The 12,360-nt window shown below is 37.6% G+C and overlaps 1 protein-coding gene across 4 annotated transcripts in view; it reads right to left on the reverse strand.

The window, feature by feature from the left end:
* LOC117409279 (histone deacetylase 4-like) overlaps window positions 1-12,360 on the reverse strand; it is a 233,605-nt gene that overhangs the window by 64,180 nt on the left and 157,065 nt on the right. For all 4 annotated transcript variants that reach the window (XM_059032052.1, XM_034015082.3, XM_034015072.3 and 1 more), the window contains 3 exons: window positions 6,654-6,804; window positions 5,688-5,808; window positions 531-652 (listed from right to left, as the gene is read on the reverse strand). In XM_059032052.1, the coding sequence (XP_058888035.1) occupies window positions 531-652; window positions 5,688-5,808; window positions 6,654-6,804 (394 nt within the window). The remainder of the gene's footprint in view (window positions 1-530; window positions 653-5,687; window positions 5,809-6,653; window positions 6,805-12,360) is intronic.

A 12,360-nucleotide genomic window follows, 5' to 3' on the forward strand; every position in this document is an offset into this window, starting at 1 on the left:
AGAGCTGTAAATCTCCCTCCCTCCCTGTGAAGGCGCTGTGCTCAATGATAGGGCCGCTCCTGACCGGAAGTGCTGACATCCGGGCACAGCAGGGTCCGGTGGTCAGCCATCTTGGTAGGTCCGAAAGCTGCTGTATTGCTGGGCATGTTCCTCATGGTCAGCACTGCTGTGTGCTTCGATTGGGTAGATTTTGGTGCAGTGCTGATTGTAGGGAGGGGCCAGGCAGTATTTACGGGAGCAGTTTTGGGAAGCTCGCTCTTGGGTTTTTGGAGCCGCATCATATTGCCTTTGTTGTTTCGCTACCTGTTTTGTGCGTTACCTTTTTGCAGACTGCGAGGACTGAAGGGGACGGTGCCCTCTCTGCATAAAAACTGATTGGGTACAGACCCCTGCTCCGCGCTGCATGACTGCATTTAAAATAAGTAATAATAGAATAAACAACTAAAATAACTCTGTTCATGGTATGTGTAGCATGCATGCAAACAGAACACAGATTAAAGTAAGGCAGGAAATGGGTGGGATGGGGGTACCTGTTTTTCGGAGGGGGAAGTCATCTTTGGGATCATACATCCCCAAGAGCGGGTGATTGAAAGTGGCAGACATCCCAGTCTGGGGTGGGGAGCTCTGATCCAAAGAACTGTGCTGGGTTTTCCTGAAAGGAAAGCCAAGTCAGAGAAACACATTAGGGCACAATCAAAATACAGCATGCAAACCATGCGGTGAAGGCTTTGTGTTGTGACAGAACATTCAAAAGAGTACACAATAAAATAACTAGATCATTATAACAAGGCAAATGAACCTAGGTTAACTTCAGTGCACCTGTTTTTGTTATTTCTTTTGTGGTTCAGAGGGGAAAAAAGAAAGCAAAACAAGGTATCCATGGATTACCCACATTAAAACAGAAAAGGTTTCATTGTCCCTCTCAGGTTTTATAATTTTGGGGATGTAAAACCAAGCTTCCATTAGGTTGCTGTCATAATCCTTAAGCCAGACAAACCAAGGCCTTGGAATATAATTCATTTTGACTTGTTTTAAACATGTTTAATAATAAGAAAAACAAAACATGCACAAAAAAGGAAACCATGAATTCTGTTGGTGTGGTTATGCAGTCTTTGCTATTTTAACTGGTGCAAACTAATGGTTTAAAGTCAATTTCTTACCCCTTGTAACATTATCAATGCCCTTACATCATGATAAAAACCTATTGGTTCTTCACTAGTTTTTTCACATTAATTCATGATTTTTTTTAATACAACGCAATAAGTTGCTGCATCCTGGTACACAATTACAGCTAGATTATTGGAAGTAGTTTAACCTACAGCAAAGGAAATGATCAGGAAAGTCAAAGCCGCAGAAACTTTTCAGCTATAGTGCTGAATTTGAAATATCTGCACAGACTGAATTCAAGTAGAAAAAAAGAGGAAAAAATCAAAAGAATATTCAAGCCAAGAAAAGGAAGGGGGGCAATGATATGTGACTACAGCTAAGAAGAGGTAAGAAAGGTGATTTTAAAGCATTTGGTTAGTCTTGAAACACCTTGCATGGCATGGAGACCCATCCACAAAGTGCACTGTAACCCCTGAAGACTTTCATGTTTTTTGTTATACGATAGTGACATCTGATAGGAACAAGACATCACTTTTGGGATCCTATTACTTTACAGCAAAGTTTGAAAAAAAATGTGGGCCTTTAAGGCGGAACTTGGCTATTTGGTCCCCCGCATACAGTAGGATTTAAAACCTGACAGACACTTTTGCAGGTACAGTGCTGAGCGTTCCAAGATAAACCACAGCGCTCTCATTGAAGATCACCTTTCACTTCCCCAAGCCATTAAACATCTAGGCCCAGATCAAGTTTAATAAAATGTAAAACCAGATATACAATTCCCAACAGCTGGCTACTGTCTCGCCTAGAGCCAGACCAAAGTTGCTAAATTGGCTGTTAAGTGTGGTTAATACTGATTTAATAAACGTTCATGTATTGAAGGCATGCTATTTTCAAGTACAGTATACACACGGAAGGACTACATGATCCTATATTCAAATAATTAATATAGATAAGGTTTGTAAGGGCTTATAGGGTGTAGTTATTCCATTTCATTGACATATTTTTAGTTTCCTCTGTAAAAAAAACAGTTTAAATACCAGTCAGTCACATAGAGCTATAGCAAACGACTGTAATGGAATGGCTTTTTGCCAGATAAATATAATCACTTGATGCACCCCCCCCCCCCCCCAATTTGTAATTGTTTTCTCTTTTCTCCATTACCTGAAAGAGTTCCAAGTTTAAAGTGGGCTCTTCATATAGCATATCCGTTTTTTTCAAAAGCTGCTTTATAAAAAAATAAATACAATTTTGACCCAGAACTAGAGGTACAAGGGTTCAGAATTTGGTCTAATCTTGTGTGTCGCCATTTATGTGAATCCATTCATATGAGTGTTAAGATGTTTCACTTATATTACTGCTGGATGATTTAAACTATGCACTTCATTATCACCACTTAAGCACTGGCTCTAGTGATTAGTCGTAATTACCTTCCCCCAAAACTGTTTTAAAGCTGTTTCAATCTCTGGGACTAGTTCATGAGAGTAGTGTTGTACATTCAATTTGAATAACACTGTATTTGCATACATTTATATCTGCTTAATATCCTGTTTATGTCACCCTCTGCCTATTATCATTACATGGAAATGTCCCAGCAAGAATATCACTTTTGTTATACTGTATTAGTTGAATTTATCAACTGATTTCCACCCCACTTAGGAGCATCATTCCATAAACACTGCCCATTTTGCCCTTACATTAGTTACATAGGTCTCAAATGTGCCATTTCTTAAATAAAAATACATGTTATAGAAAATGTGTATTTTAGTTTTAAAACCAATATCTGGTACTACACTAGGTTAAATACAATTCTCAGTTTGCTTGTCTTTCCTTACAGGGAGTCTACAACTGCTTTACCTCCTTTGTCATTTTACCTCAGCAGTGTCTTGTGAGTCAAAGTATGTTACTGGCTGAAAACATGTCAGTCGTTAGAGTGAGTAGCTGAATGGTTATTGACAGGAAAGAAGCAGGTGAAGGGGTGGGGAAAAAGTCACCACCCTGTAAGTGAAACGACCCAGGAAGTACAGGACAGTCTGAAAGCATGGCCTGCAAAAAACAACCTCTTCAACCTGACATGTTACTTATGAACACTAGTGCAATCAATTGAACAACTAGTTCTATATTTCAATTACCACAGCTTAAAAGGCATGTCGGCTGTATCAGCATTTCCTCTGTGTTTCAATGCTTATTTTGCCAGGTGGACTCCTGATAAAGTAAACCCTGCTTGTTGAGACCATGTATCCATTTGAAGTGATATTAGAAGGGTTGGACTGTATTAACGTGAAGCTTTGTAATATAAATGCTTTCATGAAACATGAAACATGCATGTGTAAAGATGCTGACAGACTGTGACAGTACGATAATGTCTTAAATTGAAAAATACTTCTAGTCAAAACATGTGTCTTTGCATTTATAAAGACTTGACATGCACTGAGAGTATAGATTTTAAACAGATATTTCATTCTGTAATGCCTGTGCTGCAATAGTCTGGCACTAAGGCAATAACACACCACTACCAAATACAATTTTCCAGGTAAACTCCACCCTTTATGAAGTCAGAGCTGGATATTTGCCAGAAATCCATTTATACTTTAGGCAGCAATCAGCTTCTGAGATCCAATTGCTGTTTTTACAGTGCTGCGCTTTGCATATTGTATTGAGTTACTCGTAATGCATGTGACTACTGCCTTCTCAGGTTAACCAACCTATGCTTTGTTTACTCACACACACACACACACACACTGCAAAACAGACACTGAAGACATAAAGACACAAATCAAATGTAAAATGAGTGCTGTGGCTAAACTGCCAGTACCCAACACCCTGTGTATTAAAAAAGAGGTTCTAGAATGACATGGTTAAACAACCACTTGCATGTTTTGTAGCCTTTCTCTTTTGGAACAACAGAATTGGAAACATCTGCAAATGACTAATAAATTACTAATACATTGGGTAGACAAATGGTGTCCCTGACATGTGAACTATATAAAAGCTGCATCCCCGTTGCAGGTCAGTTTCAGTGATGATGGGAAAGGCAGTAGTTGGCAGGTGCATCCAAGATAGAGATAATAATTTAGAGTTAAATTTGTATCAGCTGGTTTGACAGACCTTGATTATCACTAGTCATGTTAGTTAATACTAGTCATGTTAGTTAATACTGGGTAGTCCAAGATTAGTGCTAGTCTGGACCTGTGAAAACAGCCACTAAATGTTTTCTAAGTGTTAAAGGTTTAACCATTGTCACAGACACTATGGCAGAGGTCAGCAGTACAGTTTTTACAGTAGGATGTCTGCAGTGTACGCTTATTTAGTCAGTATTTATTCAACATATTTTCTATACGCACCTTGCTTTGACCTAGAACGTTTTACAGTCCTTGCAGTTGTAAATTATCTGAGAGTTAGTAACAGAAACTGAGAAATTTTTTTTACCTGGTGTATTCCAGACGTTTCAAAATGAAAATACATGTTTGTTGTAACGTGTGTTTCTTTCACACCTGCACAATTGAGACATGTGTAGCTAGAAGAGCAAAGCAGATTAACAGAACTATTTTGTCAGACAGTTTTACATTCCTCACATTTCTCAGTAAAGAGATTTAAAAAAAAAAAAAACATTCTTAAAATGTTAAGATTTGTGTTACTGGTACCACTGAAAGACATGTCTGTGAATTAATGTATAGTGAAATGTACAGGTTGTTCCAACAACTACCTGATGAGATACTGAGCATTACATTTTACCCCCGCCATTCATTCACCTGAAGTGCCACTTATTATAAAGGGCCGTCCACATTTTATTGGAAAAGGATGGGATGAATGAAGCTTTAGTCATTAAAAACCTCTTCAGAAACCACTGTGTTTCTGCCATTTATCGTTAGATGAGCAGAACAATAAAAAGATCATGGCACAATAAAACAAAAAAGATTTTATGAGCTTAGAAATTAATGCATAAAATCTGAATTATTTTCTGTCCCATCATTTGGTTCTCATTGCAATTGCAATACAATTTACTTTGTGATATTTTATGTGCTGGCTTGCTTTGAGGTGTTCTAGTTGCCTGCCATTGTTTATGTAACCCAGGCGACCAGCCTAAGTGTCTTTATAGATGTAAGAGCTAGCACTGTCTAGTAAACAGGCACTGCACTAAGAGTTTACTGGTAATACACAGCTGTGCATAAGATGGCTCTTACTTCTCTAAAGATCTGGCCTAGATTCATGGCAGGCAACTACAACAGAAGAGCAGCTCCTGAATTAAGGTCAATGAAAAATCGTTCAGTAAGTGCATTAAGAACCATTAAGATTACTGCAAATATCATAAAAAGGTAAGGGAGCAACAAAAAGACAAAACAAGTGATCAGCAGACTCCATCGTTGGTTAGAGTTTCATAGTTTCCACGCTATTAAAGCAGACCTTGTTTACACCAGTCTGGGGTAGTTTTGTCTGTAGGAACCACCCGATACCACTACATCTCTGTAAGCTAAAAAGGTATACTTTTGCTACTACTAAACCTTTAAAAACATAGGGAATAAGGTGACGCTCACTGTGCAATATTACAGGGCGAGTCAAGGTACCTTTTGTTTTTTACTTACCCATACCAGAAGCGAGGGTCATTCGGCATGCAGTGGTTCAGGTTTCTCTTAGCTAAAGCCTTCTTCTTATTCAACACAAACTCTTGGAGTTTCATCTTCACCTCTGTGCTGGCTACTGCACCTGTTAACCACAATAATATGTTGTTAATGTCCAGGGAAAGGGAACAGTTCACAGAACACAGCGTCACACTGTACCTTCCCTCTCAGAGAGGGAACTGTGGCTACACTATGGGCCCTACTTTTGAGAGGAATAAAACAATATTGTAATAGTTTTTAAACCAGCAAGAAGTAGCTAATGCCATGTTTTCATTTGCTTGTGAGTCTCTTTAGGGTATTTCTGTCTTTAAAATATATAAGAAAAGCCCCAAAGCTTCTTTTAAGAAGGTAGAATAATTCGCAAGCGAGCATCTCAATTTCTTACATATTTAAATTATACTCATAAGCACAGATACAGACTTGCTGAAAAGTCTTTTATTTATTTATTTATTTTTTTAAACTACCATAAAGTCTTATTATGTCACATCTGCAGACAGAGTGCTTGCTTAAACTGAGACACATGCATAAACAAGTTAGTACGTGTTAAGCTAATTCAACTTCAGCTCTACTTAAGACTAGATCAGTTGGTACAGTGGTAATATCTGCATTAGGAATCTTGGTCCTTGCTTCAACGTATGTTTTATGTGGCTTGCTTATTCGATTTAGAATGAAAAATGGGGGAAGTGTTAAATAACATATTTACTTTTATACTGACTATGTCAAGGAATTGACCAAACTAACAAAGATTACCTTCTGTAATACTGTCCACTACTCCTTACTGTAGCAATTAAATCAAGTAACAAATCTGGTTCGATTAAGACAAACTCTGATGGGGACTGAGTTAATTTGGCACATTCATAGCTCTCAAACGGACTGAGCCGCATTCACTTGATAATAAACTGCCCTCGCAAGGTGTGAATAGGTCCTTACTCTCTTGGCCGCGCTCCTTGTTCTTGAGAAGCTGCAGTTTCTGTTCTCTCTGGTGCTTCTCCATCTCTTGCTCCTGGCGGTGTTTCTCTAGCTTGCGTTGGTGCTCCATCAGCTCCTGTTGGTGCTTCAGAGCCAGCATCTCCTGCTGATGCTGGGAAAACAAAATAGAAACCAATACCTTGTTACTGTTTTAATCCCATACGCAGAGCACAGGTAATATGGGTGTGCAGATACCCACGTTTAGTAATTTCCTTTAAGAAGTTTTAAGTTGTTAGGTATTAATTAAATGGAATAAAATGTGATAATTACCAACACGACTATCGAATACCCGTCAATAACAAGGTGCCCTTTGTTACACGACTATCGAGTACCCCTCAATAACAAGCCCACAGTGAGATTTAATATAGAACCTGTTGTTCTCCTATTTTATCTGCCATTATTTGTCTTAACTTTCTTTTATCCTGTTGGTATAAAACCATTGTGATTTCAACGTGCTTGTTTGCTTGGAAATGCATCATCTCCACAAGATTTAACCTGTGATTAAACTTGACAAAAAATACATATCCCAGTATGCACAGTGGTAGCTTAAAGTAGGTCTAAGGACATTTGGTACTTTGTAAAGGCGAGGGAAAGGCAGCTTTTCTTGTTGTGAAATTAACACATTTATTAATAGGGTTGTTTGGTTAATACCTGCCGACAAAAAAACAAAACAAAACACATCTTACAGGGACAGTACTAGGAAGAACATATTTGCACACCCCTGTAATTAAATGATGGTATAAACAAGGGCTTAACTGGGCTAAATTCTCAAAGCTATTTACTCTAAATCATAATTAGCCCATTTCAAACACAAATTACAATTCTAAAACAAATAAGAAACAAATTATGACTACTAACAAGACTCTAACTTGATGTCTGAGTTGTATATTTCTGGTCCGGTAACTTTATTGGGTGCGTTTTTCCCTTCTGAAGAAAGGGAAATGTGCCAATGAAGATTTGGAGAAAATGGGCTTTGAGAATCTAGACTACTGTTTCAATTATTCAGGTGATTTAGGTTAAAAATGCAATAAAACAAACATGCTAGTATTAACAAATTAATTAAATATGTGTGGAATTGCTGATAAATCTCTGTTTTATTTGACAAACCCACAGTTTTTGCCAAATTTAGTTACCAGTTGAAACAATTAGCATTCATTATTAATCAAATATTGTTAAATAGCTGGGTGTGTGTGTGTGTGTGTGTGTGACGTTATTACACAATGGCTTTGTTAATCGGGTGAAACAAAGGAAGCCAGGCCAAACCACATTACAGGTATTCCTTTGCTGAACAATATTTATGCTGTGATGTTTTGACAGGCAGAATATTTATAGATAGAAAAAGCACACTAGTGAAAAGCACAAAGACTTGTGAAGACTTGTAACTTGCGACACTGAAAACGTAAGCAACTGAATTACGCATACCCTCCAAACGTAATTGCAGTTCAGATTTCACTGTGCTTATCGGTAAAGCTAAATACATATTATGAAACAGAAAGTTGCTTCAGCCATTTTAATTGCTTTTTGTGTTACATTATATTTACTATTGTAGTTTGTTTGCCATCATTCTGTGTGGGTCTGGGTTCTGTTGTTCCATTACTGAGTTGTACACTTTATTTTTCTCCAAATCTGCCTTCACCTGGCACTGAGCTGCTCTGAATTTGTCTGGAGAATCCTAAGTGCCGGGACTGAACAGCCTTCCTCATTCGATTCAAACCATGTGACAATGTGACCTTTCAACTCCCACCTACTATCTCAGTCCATATAACTGTAGTCGTGGAGCAGCTGAAAGGCTAAATTGTCACATGCATTGTATAGAGGGTTCTCCATACAACCCTAAAGCAGCCAGAAGCCAGGTAAAAGGCAGATTTAGAGAACAGTGATAACAACTCAGTATGGGAGCAAGCCGTTTTCAAGTGTACTGTATTTTGTTGCAAAAGAGGCACACACTGTGATTTCTAGACTTATCTGTGCTGCAGTTTGATTTGAGTAGGTCTCATGATGTTTCAGCAAACACATGCTTTTGAGCAACACCAGAAAGAACCGCTCAATTCCCTGTTCAGACTGTGTAAAGCCAGAAATAAAAAAATCATAAACACAGAAAAAAGGCAATGTATGAAAAACCCTACTTTTATAGTGCCTTTCTTTTTCTCTATCACATTTTGAATTACAGCAGAACACAGCAGGTTCCACCCAGACTGTAGATACACGCTGCCAGAACCACTAGTCATAGCTGCCTTACCCTGCCTTATCAAGCAGCAGTATGAAGAGCACTGGCACAAGATGTTGATTAACTACAGGTTGAGATACATGCTAGTTTGTGCCTTCTTTGGATAAAGAAATGTATTGTTTAACTCAAGCCTTGGGCATCCCTCTGTAATCTGCATTAGGACTGTTTAAGTAACAGGATGGCTTACGTTGATACAGAGGACACTGGGTATATTCTAACCTTTCTTGTGTTCATCTCACAGTATCACGCAAACAGGCGAAATAATCCAAATGAACTCATTTTTAAGAGATAGAAAAAGATCAATAAAAATAAAATCTATAAGACTCTCATATGGTCTCTCATCAACCTTATGTGCCATGCATTGTAGACTAACAAAAATGAAACAAGCTGATCACCTCTTTTTTCAAATGGTGTTACGCTACCCCTCCCAAATTTTATCACACTTGGATAAGCAGTTCTCTATTTAAAACTCTAAAGTAGCTAATCCTGAAAATGTAGTGTCTGCTATAATTTAGCATTTTGGTAACATCTCTTGTGAGCAGTGCTTTTGCCTTGTTGTCAAAGAAAATAAGATATTTAGCAGTCAAACTCTGTTATTTACAGAACAGTGATTCACTGTATGATATGCATTTAAAGTTGTATTATATTTAATAAGAAGTTTCTTGATTTAGGCAGTCATATAAACAATTTCCCAGTTGTCATTTGATTATACCATCCATTTGATTATGCAAACACACCCAGGTCCCAGATATTTTGGATAATAGGGTTTTTTCTGTCTCGTTTATGGTTGTTTTACCTAATATTGTGTTAACCTGAAATAGACAGTACAAACTGTATGGACCCAAAGTATGATGCCTTGGGATAATAACCCTCTAGTCAGACCTCTGCCTCAGCTCTTCAACAGCAAGATACACTGTGTTTAACTCAGATGTCATTGTGTTTGAGGCGAATGAGAACAATACTGTAGGTGCGGTCCAGAGGGATTAGGCACAAGACATGCTGGAGGGAATAGGCTGTTACCTGGATATTAGTTTATGGGTCCTTGTAGCACCATACAAAGGAAGAGAGTGAGGAAACCATGGAGGAGCAATCCCTAAACTCCATCCATTAGGGCAGGAAACACTACAAACAGCTTAATCCAGCTGAATGGAGATTGGATACAACTAACACAGTCACATATCCTGTCTACATAAAAAAAAAAAAAAAAAAAAACAGCCTTGTTTGTCCTTAGAACACAAATGTCCTTGTTTAGGTAACATACTACTGCATGTATTTATTTGATTTACTTCAATACAAATACAAAACACCCAAGACAGGGCTAAACAGAATTAAAACTGGTGTTGGCAGTTAAAATGATTTGCATAAAATGTTTTGGGCTCTTTTATATGTTTTTAGGGTTAAAACAAGGTTGTGTTCAGCAGGAAGGGAATTATACTGTAGAATTGCTCAGTGGCTCCTGGGAGTGTATTTGTAAAAAGCCTGCGGGTTGTGAACCAGGGGGAGTATTATCATATGAGCGGGTGCCTACAGAAGAACTAAAATAGCAGTGAATTTTATTTTGAGTCACTGCAGTGTATTTGTAAATAGGACAATGACAAAACACTGACAATAAACTTGTTTCATTTGTGCTTTCCTCCTCTGTCGGGATATGTTTCTCTTTTACCTTTGCCCTTCCTGAAGTCTTGGTTTACACGAGTTTACACTGTAAATTCATACCGTTTTTACATAACGGTTAATGTGTAATACAAATTGATCAAATGTATTTGTCATTTTGTGTTTTAAAAGTAAATATCCAACAAAATATGTGCTCTTTACACGCTGCCTCTGAACTCTGCAGGTCCTCTGCCTATAACTTTCTTTATTTGGCAACACATGATGTCGGGTTAGGCATGATTATCGACTGAAACCTCATCTATCAAACTAGCTCTCAAGCTGTCGATTTCCGGTGTTGATACACGGAGCACAGCAGCTGGCATCAAAATAGAAAAGGGAGGACTGTAAAGATGGAGTGGTCAAAACGAAGTTAGTGCTTCGTTTTGACTGAGTGCTGTAGCTGTACCTGAACCAACTGAGCCAGCAGCTAAAAGACCATGTGGATGGAATAGGCACGAACAGTGCCATGTCAGTGCTTTTAGGTGAAGACTATGTTCTAAAACCGGACGATAATACAGTTGAAAATGAAATGGAAAGTTACTTCAGGGAGCCTTGCCCTGCATTGTATTGCAATCCATTGGAGTGTGTTTTTTTTTTTTTTAAATGGTGTTTTATTTTATGTGAAACCACTGTCCCCTGTAGTGGATCGAGATTAAATATGAAGGAGATACTAGAAACTTAGAAAGGTGTACCAGTACACACATCCTCAATGTGATACAATTAAAGAGGATTTGTGTTCTAAGCTGGCTCTTTTTCTGTTTGTTAAACACATGTCAATACATGGCAAACAGTAAATATATGTGGAAAGGGTATTTATTTAAAGGATATTTAGTGTGACAGTGTAACTACGGTAAACGGTTAACCGATAGAAATCAAATAGTTTAAACAAATGTCTTATTAAACAATATTTACATCCCTAGTTTACACCACACAAAGATTCAAGATAAATGAACAGATCTATATATTTTTTCTATTGCAGCTGTACAAAAAAAAAAAGACTTTCTGAGACACAATCATATATGATCAACGTGGACTTTTTTGTTTAATTGTTTGCTCTTGTGCTTGTATAAAAATGTTCCAAAACAAAGTATTTGGGTACATTTCAGTACAGTTACGATAATGCAAACACTTGTCTTTCTGAATTGTGAGATCTGCTCCCCCCCCCCCCCCAAAGAAAACCCATAAACTAGAACGAGGCGCGGTGAGCGTTCTAATAATACATTATTTATAGTAATACAAATCTTTAAAAAAATAAAATAAATAATAATCTAAATAAAATTTTACACATAAGTCTAAATCTGAATTATACAAATGTTTATTTTATTTATTTTTATTATTATTTTTCTGGAAAACTACTCTGTCCCCACCTACTTTGTACCCTTGTTCAGTACATAATGAATCAGTGACCGTTCTGTCCCCACCCACTTTGTACCCTTGTTCAGTACATAATGAATCAGTGACCGTTCTGTCCCCACCCACTTTGTACCCTTGTTCAATACATAATGAATCAGCTTGTGGTGCGTAAAAAAAACAATTTTGCAGATGCATCATCCTCTAAAACACAAAAAGTTTGGAAATATGAAGAAAGTTACTTGTAAATTGTATTTACTTTTGTCAACACTGCAGATGAACCTTGTCCTTAACAGTGTGTGACATATGGTGTTTGATTACATAAGGAGGCACAAATTCAGCGCATGTCACCTGCATAACTAATAGCCATTTCAAATATTAATATACATTCCCAGCAGACGTGGCTCAGTTTTATTTTGTCAACAGGGTACGGCTGTA

The sequence above is a fragment of the Acipenser ruthenus genome, chromosome 10 (genome assembly GCF_902713425.1).
Source record: "Acipenser ruthenus chromosome 10, fAciRut3.2 maternal haplotype, whole genome shotgun sequence".
NCBI lineage: Eukaryota > Metazoa > Chordata > Actinopteri > Acipenseriformes > Acipenseridae > Acipenser > Acipenser ruthenus.